The 11502-nt window shown below is 41.4% G+C and overlaps 1 protein-coding gene across 1 annotated transcript in view; it reads left to right on the forward strand.

Moving 5' to 3' along the window:
* LOC137173079 (lethal(3)malignant brain tumor-like protein 4) overlaps positions 1–6071 on the forward strand; it is a 28407-nt gene extending 22336 nt beyond the window's left edge. Inside the window, exons 15-19 of the mRNA XM_067577778.1 lie at positions 43–123; positions 637–710; positions 3923–4083; positions 4243–4305; positions 4394–6071. Coding sequence (XP_067433879.1) covers positions 43–123; positions 637–710; positions 3923–4083; positions 4243–4305; positions 4394–4768 — 754 coding nt within the window. The 3' untranslated portion in view covers positions 4769–6071. The remainder of the gene's footprint in view (positions 1–42; positions 124–636; positions 711–3922; positions 4084–4242; positions 4306–4393) is intronic.
* The last annotated feature ends 5431 nt before the right edge of the window (positions 6072–11502 follow it).

Consider the following 11502-nt stretch of genomic DNA (forward strand, 5'->3'; position numbering starts at 1 on the left):
GCCTGTTTATGTACCGTCACTCTCTCTCTCTGTGTCGGACAGGAGAGGCGTTCAGGTGAAGACGGAGTCCAGAGGTGAGACTCTGCTGCTGCCTCTGGGGAAGAGAAGAAGACTGACGGACAGGTGAGACTGACAGACAGAAAATCTTCCACTTCCTGTTTATGTTTGAATATCTGCTGAGTAATGTGTGCAGGTGAAGAAGGAGCTCTGATTGGCTGCAATCAGGGGTCAAACTGTGTTTGATTCCTGGAGGTTCAAGCTCTCAGCCATTAAACCTGATCTTCTTCAAAAATCAATTGATCCAATCTTCATCTGTCCTGCTCAGCTGATATATTTATAGATTGAGTGTCATGTAAAGTGTGTGTGGGTGTTTGTTGTGAGTAGATTATCTCTGGGTGTTATATAAACCTGGATTATATAACACAGACTCACACTCACACCTTCACCAGCTGTCACTTTAAACTGATGAACACATGAATGCATCAATAATTATAATGCAATAAATAATATTCAATATTCTGTACTTTTACTTTTGGTACTTAAGATATATTTTGATGCTAATACTTTTAATTGAGTAAAATTTTGACTGACTTTTGAATGACTGACTTCCTCCTCTCCTCTGGCTCCGCCCCGCAGACTGTCCCAGCCAACCAAATTCCTCCGTGTGAAACAGGAAGAGGAGGGGCTTAACCTCCGAGCCCTTGGCCCAGGTACGGTGTGTTTCCATAGAAACCAGAGTCATAAGATGGTGTTTGTTATATACTGTGTCAGTTTTTACAGATGAAACTGTGAGCTGTGGTTGCTAAGGGCTTTGGGGTGTTCACTATGGTGTTGCTATGTGGTTGCTAAGGAGTATGGGGGTGTTTACTCAGGCAGAAAGTGCAAAGAGACAGGAAATGTGCAGACAGACACACAACAACATGGTTTAAGGTTCACTTACTATATGTTCTGGAGCTTTTGAGCAAACTTCCAGACGTGTTGACATGTTTTGAATGCACACAGTTGTTTGCTGTTGCCGTCTCAGCTGATGATGGTCAACCGTGTCCTGCTGTGTAACCATGGCAACCACAGACACCACAGCAGGCTGATTTTACTGAACAATTCATCTCTTCATCAATCAACTAAAACATCAGTTTAATTATCAAGTCTGGATCAGTAAACAGGTGTATTAAACTGCAGGTAACTATAGCAACAGAATTGATGCTTCAGTTAACTGACACAAACACACACAGCATCCTCCCTCTCTCCTCCTCAATGTGTTGCCATGGAAACAGTAGGCAGATGAAGTGACTGTTTCCATGGAAACAGCTCACCATGGTGACTGAAGTGTTGGTTATGGACTGGATCTGTTCACTGCAGCTCTCAGCTCTTCTCACTGATCATTGATCAGGTGACTGATCAGGAGACGGTGGTCACATGATGCCTGTCTTTGAGACGGATACTCTGTTGGCCCTGCTTCAGGAAAGCAGAAAAATCTGAGAAGCTGTAAATAAACAACATCTTGTATTTGTTCTTGAAAAATTACTCTAGCAATTAAATGATTATCAAACAGAAAACTGTCCACCTGTGTTCATTGAGGTGTTGTCAGGTGTTCACTGAGGTGTTGTCAGGTGTTCATTGAGGTGTTGTCTGGTGTTCATTGAGGTGTTGTCTGGTGTTCATTGAGGTGTTGTCTGGTGTTCACTGAGGTGTTGTCTGGTGTTCATTGAGGTGTTGTCTGGTGTTCATTGAGGTGTTGTCTGGTGTTCACTGAGGTGTTGTCAGGTGTTCACTGAGGTGTTGTCAGGTGTTCATTGAGGTGTTGTCAGGTGTTCATTGAGGTGTTGTCTGGTGTTCACTGAGGTGTTGTCAGGTGTTCATTGAGGTGTTGTCTGGTGTTCATTGAGGTGTTGTCTGGTGTTCATTGAGGTGTTGTCTGGTGTTCACTGAGGTGTTGTCTGGTGTTCATTGAGGTGTTGTCTGGTGTTCATTGAGGTGTTGTCTGGTGTTCACTGAGGTGTTGTCAGGTGTTCACTGAGGTGTTGTCAGGTGTTCATTGAGGTGTTGTCAGGTGTTCATTGAGGTGTTGTCTGGTGTTCACTGAGGTGTTGTCAGGTGTTCACTGAGGTGTTGTCAGGTGTTCATTGAGGTGTTGTCAGGTGTTGTCAGGTGTTCATTGAGGTGTTGTCTGGTGTTCATTGAGGTGTTGTCAGGTGTTCACTGAGGTGTTGTCAGGTGTTCATTGAGGTGTTTTCAGGTGTTGTCAGGTGTTCATTGAGGTGTTGTCTGGTGTTCATTGAGGTGTTGTCTGGTGTTCATTGAGGTGTTGTCAGGTGTTCACTGAGGTGTTGTCAGGTGTTGTCAGGTGTTCATTGAGGTGTTGTCTGGTGTTGTCAGGTGTTCATTGAGGTGTTGTCTGGTGTTCATTGAGGTGTTGTCAGGTGTTCACTGAGGTGTTGTCAGGTGTTCATTGAGGTGTTTTCAGGTGTTGTCAGGTGTTCATTGAGGTGTTGTCTGGTGTTCATTGAGGTGTTGTCAGGTGTTCATTGAGGTGTTGTCAGGTGTTCATTGAGGTGTTGTCTGGTGTTCATTGAGGTGTTGTCAGGTGTTCACTGAGGTGTTGTCAGGTGTTCATTGAGGTGTTGTCAGGTGTTCACTGAGGTGTTGTCAGGTGTTCATTGAGGTGTTGTCAGGTGTTCATTGAGGTGTTGTCAGGTGTTCACTGAGGTGTTGTCAGGTGTTCATTGAGGTGTTGTCAGGTGTTGTCAGGTGTTCATTGAGGTGTTGTCAGGTGTTCATTGAGGTGTTGTCAGGTGTTCACTGAGGTGTTGTCAGGTGTTCATTGAGGTGTTGTCAGGTGTTGTCAGGTGTTCATTGAGGTGTTGTCAGGTGTTGTCAGGTGTTCATTGAGGTGTTGTCAGGTGTTGTCAGGTGTTCATTGAGGTGTTGTCAGGTGTTCATTGAGGTGTTGTCAGGTGTTGTCAGGTGTTCATTGAGGTGTCAGGTGTTCATTGAGGTGTTGTCAGGTGTTGTCAGGTGTTCATTGAAGTGTTGTCAGGTGTTCACTGAGGTGTTGTCAGGTGTTCATTGAGGTGTTGTCAGGTGTTCATTGAGGTGTTGTCAGGTGTTCACTGAGGTGTTGTCAGGTGTTCACTGAGGTGTTGTCAGGTGTTCATTGAGGTGTTGTCAGGTGTTCACTGAGGTGTTGTAAGGTGTTCATTGAGGTGTTGTCAGGTGTTCATTGAGGTGTTGTCAGGTGTTCACTGAGGTGTTGTCAGGTGTTCATTGAGGTGTTGTCAGGTGTTGTCAGGTGTTGTCAGGTGTTCATTGAGGTGTTGTCAGGTGTTCATTGAGGTGTTATCAGGTGTTGTCAGGTGTTCATTGAGGTGTTGTCAGGTGTTCATTGAGGTGTTGTCAGGTGTTCATTGAGGTGTTGTCAGGTGTTCACTGAGGTGTTGTCAGGTGTTCATTGAGGTGTTGTCAGGTGTTCATTGAGGTGTTGTCAGGTGTTCACTGAGGTGTTGTCAGGTGTTCATTGAGGTGTTGTCAGGTGTTCATTGAGGTGTTGTCAGGTGTTCATTGAGGTGTTATCAGGTGTTGTCAGGTGTTCATTGAGGTGTTGTCAGGTGTTCATTGAGGTGTTGTCAGGTGTTCATTGAGGTGTTGTCAGGTGTTCATTGAGGTGTTGTCAGGTGTTGTCAGGTGTTCATTGAGGTGTTGTCAGGTGTTCATTGAGGTGTTGTCAGGTGTTGTCAGGTGTTCATTGAGGTGTTGTCAGTTGTTGTCAGGTGTTCATTGAGGTGTTGTCAGGTGTTGTCAGGTGTTCATTGAGGTGTTGTCAGGTGTTCACTGAGGCGTCTTGTCCTGACTCACCTGCTTGGACTTGGACTTGTCTGAAGGTGTTCCCCTGTCTCTCACCTGTCTGTTTCTCCTGCTGCTACAGAGTCCAGCCTGCAGGCTGTCCTCCACCAGTCTGTCTTCCTGTCGGCCATGTCAGCGCAGCCGGGCCGTGACCTGTCGCTCTGCCTGGAGCAACACCGCAAACTGCTGCCAGGGGTCGCCGGAGTTCACGCTGACACCGTCCAGCACTGGAGCGTCCAGCAGGTCAGTATGACAGGTCAGAGTGAGTCAGTCGGTTTCTGCAGCTGTCTCTCTCTATGGTTGCTATGGTGACAGTGTTGCAACATCAGTATACTGGAGGTTGACTAAAACATACCTGTCTGTCTGTTTGTCTTTCTCTTTGATCTGTCTGTCTCTCTGAAGGTATCAGAGTTCGTCGAGTCTCTTCCTGGCTGTGAGGAACAGGCCAAACAGTTCAAAGATGAGGTGAGTAGATCAATCAGCTGCTGTAGATTTAATTATATCAGATTTGACACAGCTGTGATCTGATTGGCTCCTGCCTCTGTCTGTCTAGCAAATCGATGGGAGGGCCTTCCTCCTGCTCACCCAACGGGACATCGTCAGGATCATGTCAATCAAACTTGGCCCTGCCCTCAAGATTTACAACTCCATCCTGATGTTCAAACACACCGAAGACAGGAGCCTATCACACACAGCGGATGGGAGCCAATCACATGTTCAAGACAGGAGCCAATCACATGCCGGGGATGGGAGCCAATCACACGCTGATGACAGGAGCCAATCACACGCTCAGGACAGGAGCCAGTCACACGCCGATGACAGGAGCCAATCACACGCTCAGGACAGGAGCCAATCACACGCCGATGACAGGAGCCAATCACACATTCAGGACAGGAGCCAATCACAGGCTGAGGACATCCACATCTGACACCTGCACTCAGGATTTGGCTAATCCAGAACCACCTGATTATAAGCCCCTCCCCCTCATATATGTGGGAGGGATTGAATTTTCCATCCACTCATCAGTCAAACTTAGATTTGTGATGTCACAACAGTAATCTCAGGTGTTTCCTTCAAATCTTTCCTCAAATCTATTTTTTCTGCAAGTCAGTTTAAAATATGAAATGAAACATTGTGTTCACCAAAGAAAAACTAACTTCCGACTCCTGCATCTTATAATTACACAAAAAGATCTCGTCATTTTATAACTAATAAAAGTTCTCAGAAGTATGGAAACATTTCTTATGACTGTGAGGAAGGTCCTGAAATAAATCTCAAAATTGTAAAAAGAATGTTACAATTGTGAGAAAAAATCTCATGTTTGGCGTAAAAAGTAGTCACAAGATTTTATAATGACAACGAAAAGCCTAGAAGTCTAAAAGACTCCTGTTAACAGAAATTATAATGAAAAGATCCCATAACTGCGATAAAAAGCCTCTTGATTACGAAAAAAAACTTCCGTGATTACAAAAAAGCTTTTATGATTACAAGAAAGTTTCACAATTATTTGAAAAGATCTCAACTGTGATAAAGTCTCATGATACAGGAAAAGGTTCATGAGTACAAAAAGTTTGTTTGCAAAAAAAAGTTTCACGATTACAAGAAAGTTTCACAATTACCTGAAAAGATCTTACAACTGCGATAAAAGTCTAATAATACGTACAAATCATCAGCTGTACTTTGTGTTTAATACTAATTAGCAAATGTTAGCATGCTAACATTAGCTAGGATGGTGAACATGGTAAACTGTAGCATGTTAGCATGCTGATGTTAGCGTGTAGCTTGTTTCAGCTGTTTTTTTAATGAAAGTAAGGGCTCCTAAATAAACACAGTAAACAGTTGATGACATCACACCGTAGCTCGGCCCCCCGCTGACATCACTTCCTGCTGAACTGTCTCTGCTCCTCTCAGGATTTTTGAAAGTCACTTCCTGTTACCGTCTTGTCACACCTGGTCTGCTGTGATTGGTGTGATGTCAGAGTTTATATTTATCTGCAGTTGTCTATAGATTTCTATTTTACGCTTTATATATAAATATATAGATTTGTATTTCTGTGTATCCTGTCAGGAAGCCCCTCCCCCATGTGATGTCACAGTGGGCGGGGCTGCACACGCTCAGTTTCTACAAGTTCCCTCAGGTTGCCGTGGTAACAACTCATGATATTTATATTCAGTCTTTCTTTGCTGTTTCTGTCAGTATTTGATGAGATCAATAAAGTTTGTGATCTGTCTGCCAGTAGTTCATTGGCTGTCTTTAAGCAGGTGAGTTACCTGGACACAGACGTGATAATGTTTATACCTGCACATACAGAGTGTCAGCAGGGACAAACTGATGACTGAACAAATTATTCAGATGCCGCAGTGCTGCACTGCCTCTGTCTCCTAGCAACAGCAACATCCCAGAATCTGCATCGTCCACTGCTGCTCAGAGGCATGAGGAGGATTTCCTTTGAGTTTTACCTCCTTTATTAATATTTATAAGTCACTGCAGCTCAGAGTTCAAACTAACAACGGTTTAAACAAAGATTAGAACACAGCAGAGATGTTACAGAGTGGAGCGTCTTCCCTCACAGAGCGTCTTTGGTTGAGTAGACAGAAAGGAGCATTTTCTCTCACAGAGGATCTTTGTGTTTCCAGTGAATAAAACCTTCCGGAGTGAAACATCTGATCAGGATCATGCTCAAACACTCCTGTCACGTTTTGTAGAATTTAAAATCTTATTTTTAAGAAATGGTGATGGTGTCCATCCCAGCAAAGTAGGTTCTCACTTCATGCTAAATAATACCTCCACCTGTTTTGCCCCCTGATACTCCACTGTGGTTCTACTCAGGTAACTGCATCTCTGGTTAACTGTACATCCTACCACCTCCTGCCTCCACATCCCCATCATATCTAACTCAGCATGGCCCCTCCCAGTTTGCACACAGTGACCTTCTGTTTCCCTTAATAATCTCACAGACAATCTGAATAGCACCTTTCTCAAAACACTTGACTCTGTTGCTCCTCTTACAACCAGAAAACATACTGGGATTAAATCAGTGCCATGGTTTGATGACACTCCTGCACTCAAACAGATGTGTAGAAAGCTTGAGAGCGGGTGGCGTGTAATTAGTTATTAGTAATTAGTAATTAGAGTTATTGCCTTGCCCAGAATATTTCTATCACCTGATTAAAATGAATAAAAATAATCCACGGTTTCTATCCCTGACAATAGCTTTTCATTCAAGGCTGACGAAATTCTTCACAAATAGGATTGACTCAATCAGAGATCAGGTCACTGGTCCACAGTCCTCTCAGACTGATGGCTGTGAACTCTCCAGTACTTTGATGGATGCAGGCCAACCAACATATTAGACCCTATACCGTCTCTTTTAAGGTACTGTTTCCTGTTTTAAGAAGTCCTATTCTTGAAATTATAAACAAGTTGTTTCCATGGGCTTGGTGCCCTCACTTTTTAAAACTGCCATTATTAAACCCCTGCTTAAAAAAACGTAACACTGATCCACCAATTCTGAACAATTATAGACAAATTTCCAATCTTCCTTTTATGTTGAAATTAGTTGAGAGAGTAGTCACTGATCAACTTAATGCCTACTTATCCAACAACAATCTTTTTGATAAATTTCAATCTGGCTTTCGGTCCTGTCATTCTACTGAAACTGCCTTGACCAGAGTAGTCAATGATCTACTAAATCTAAACTTTTGACTCTGACTTAACATCATTGTCACTGCTTCTTGACTTGAGTGCAGCTTTAGACACTGTGGACCATAGCATACTTCTAAGCTGTGTATTTGTCTTTTACCATTCGGTACAGGATGTTCGGTTCGGTATGCTTCATTACCCAAAGAATTACTGTCAACATAGTTGAATAATCCACTCACTCCGACGTGCAGAACAATAACTTCCAACCAGAATGTTTTGGCAGTGTGCCACTTAGCTGTAGCTGCTCACGGATGTATGCTAGCCAGCTTATCCAAGTTTGCCTGGTTACTCTGTAGTGTCACTGCTGTCAGAATGACAAATGAGAGACCCATAACACTGACTGAGTGCAGCACTATTATTGAAATATGCTCCATTATCTCCATAGTGAAATGATACAGCATCTCTCCCTCCTCTCTCTGTGTCGGTCGGCTTTGAGTGAAGCCGTTCAGATCAACAATAAAAACCATTGATTTCTGATGTAGTCAGACAGCACATCTGAGAACCAGTTCTGAGAGAGAAAAATATAGTTAAAGTATTGCAGTAAAAGTACATAAGTATTATGAGCTTGATGGAGTTAAAGTATTGCAGTAAAAGTACATAAGTATTATGAGCTTGATGGAGTTAAAGTATTGCAGTAAAAGTACATAAGTATTATGAGCTTGATGTAGTTAAAGTATTGCAGTAAAAGTACATAAGTATTATGAGCTTGATGTAGTTAAAGTATTGCAGTAAAAGTACATAAGTATTATGAGCTTGATGTAGTTAAAGTATTGCAGTAAAAGTACATAAGTATTATGAGCTTGATGTAGTTAAAGTATTGCAGTAAAAGTACATAAGTATTATGAGCTTGATGTAGTTAAAGTATTGCAGTAAAAGTAGTGGTTTGGTCCCTCTGACTGATATATTATTATATATGACATCATTAGATTATTAATAGTGAAGCATCAGTGTTAGAGCAGCATGTTACTGTTGTAGCTGCTGGAGGTGGAGCTAGTTTCAGTAATAGTTTCCACTGCAGCACAACTAAACTGTGTCAGTAATATTTTCCACTGTAACACAACTAAACTGTGTCAGTAATATTTTCCACTGTAACACAACTAAACTGTGTCAGTAATAGTTTCCACTGCATCACAACTAAACTGTGTCAGTAATAGTTTCCACTGTAACACAACTAAACTGTGTCAGTAATAGTTTCCACTGCATCACAACTAAACTGTGTCAGTAATAGTTTCCACTGCAGCACAACTAAACTGTGTCAGTAATATTTTCCACTGTAACACAACTAAACTGTGTCAGTAATATTTTCCACTGTAACACAACTAAACTGTGTCAGTAATATTTTCCACTGCATCACAACTAAACTGTGTCAGTAATAGTTTCCACTGTATCACAACTAAACTGTGTCAGTAATATTTTCCACTGTATCACAACTAAACTGTGTCAGTAATAGTTTCCACTGCAGCAACTAAACTGTGTCAGTAATAGTTTCCACTGTAACACAACTAAACTGTGTCAGTAATAGTTTCCACTGCAGCACAACTAAACTGTCAGTAATAGTTTCCACTGTATCACAACTAAACTGTGTCAGTAATAGTTTCCACTGTATCACAACTAAACTGTGTCAGTAATAGTTTCCACTGCAGCAACTAAACTGTGTCAGTAATAGTTTCCACTGTAACACAACTAAACTGTGTCAGTAATAGTTTCCACTGTATCACAACTAAACTGTGTCAGTAATAGTTTCCACTGTAACACAACTAAACTGTGTCAGTAATAGTTTCCACTGTATCACAACTAAACTGTGTCAGTAATAGTTTCCACTGTATCACAACTAAACTGTGTCAGTAATAGTTTCCACTGCAGCAACTAAACTGTGTCAGTAATAGTTTCCACTGTAACACAACTAAACTGTGTCAGTAATAGTTTCCACTGTATCACAACTAAACTGTGTCAGTAATAGTTTCCACTGTAACACAACTAAACTGTGTCAGTAATAGTTTCCACTGTAACACAACTAAACTGTGTCAGTAATAGTTTCCACTGTAACACAACTAAACTGTGTCAGTAATAGTTTCCACTGCATCACATCTGTGTCAGTAATAGTTTCCACTGCAACACAACTAAACTGTGTCAGTAATAGTTTCCACTGCAACACAACTAAACTGTCAGTAATAGTTTCCACTGCATCACAACTAAACTGTCAGTAATAGTTTCCACTGCATCACAACTAAACTGTCAGTAATAGTTTCCACTGCAGCAACTAAACTGTGTCAGTAATAGTTTCCACTGCATCACAACTAAACTGTGTCAGTAATAGTTTCCACTGCAACACAACTAAACTGTGTCAGTAATAGTTTCCACTGCATCACAACTAAACTGTCAGTAATAGTTTCCACTGCATCACAACTAAACTGTCAGTAATAGTTTCCACTGCATCACAACTAAACTGTGTCAGTAATAGTTTCCACTGCAGCAACTAAACTGTCAGTAATAGTTTCCACTGCATCACAACTAAACTGTCGGTAATAGTTTCCACTGCAACAACTAAACTGTGTCAGTAATAGTTTCCACTGCATCACATCTGTGTCAGTAATAGTTTCCACTGCATCACATCTGTGTCAGTAATAGTTTCCACTGCATCACATCTGTGTCAGTAATAGTTTCCACTGCAGCAACTAAACTGTGTCAGTAATAGTTTCCACTGCATCACAACTAAACTGTGTCAGTAATAGTTTCCACCGCATCAACTAAACTGTGTCAGTAATAGTTTCCACTGCAGCAACTAAACTGTGTCAGTAATAGTGTCCACTGCAGCAACTAAACTGTCAGTAATAGTTTCCACTGCATCACAACTAAACTGTCAGTAATAGTTTCCACTGCATCACAACTAAACTGTGTCAGTAATAGTTTCCACTGCATCACATCTGTGTCAGTAATAGTTTCCACTGCAGCAACTAAACTGTGTCAGTAATAGTTTCCACTGCAGCAACTAAACTGTGTCAGTAATAGTGTCCACCGCATCAACTAAACTGTGTCAGTAATAGTTTCCACTGCAGCAACTAAACTGTCAGTAATAGTTTCCACTGTATCACAACTAAACTGTGTCAGTAATAGTTTCCACTGTATCACAACTAAACTGTGTCAGTAATAGTTTCCACTGCATCACAACTAAACTGTCAGTAATAGTTTCCACTGCATCACAACTAAACTGTCAGTAATAGTTTCCACTGCATCACAACTAAACTGTCAGTAATAGTTTCCACTGTATCACAACTAAACTGTGTCAGTAATAGTTTCCACTGCATCGCAACTAAACTGTCAGTAATAGTTTCCACTGTAACAACTAAACTGTGTCAGTAATAGTTTCCACTGCAGCACAACTAAACTGTGTCAGTAATAGTTTCCACTGTAACAACTAAACTGTGTCAGTAATAGTTTCCACTGTAACAACTAAACTGTGTCAGTAATAGTTTCCACTGCATCACAACTAAACTGTGTCAGTAATAGTTTCCACTGCAAAACAACTAAACTGTCAGTAATAGTTTCCACTGCATCACAACTAAACTGTGTCAGTAATAGTTTCCACTGCATCACAACTAAACTGTCAGTAATAGTTTCCACTGCATCACAACTAAACTGTGTCAGTAATAGTTTCCACTGCATCACAACTAAACTGTGTCAGTAATAGTTTCCACTGCATCACAACTAAACTGTCAGTAATAGTTTCCACTGCATCACAACTAAACTGTCAGTAATAGTTTCCACTGTAACAACTAAACTGTGTCAGTAATAGTTTCCACTGTAACACAACTAAACTGTGTCAGTAATAGTTTCCACTGCATCACAACTAAACTGTGTCAGTAATAGTTTCCACTGCAGCACAACTAAACTGTGTCAGTAATAGTTTCCACTGTAACACAACTAAACTGTCAGTAATAGTTTCCACTGTAACAACTAAA

This window comes from Thunnus thynnus, chromosome 21 (assembly GCF_963924715.1).
Source record: "Thunnus thynnus chromosome 21, fThuThy2.1, whole genome shotgun sequence".
NCBI classification, from domain to species: domain Eukaryota; kingdom Metazoa; phylum Chordata; class Actinopteri; order Scombriformes; family Scombridae; genus Thunnus; species Thunnus thynnus.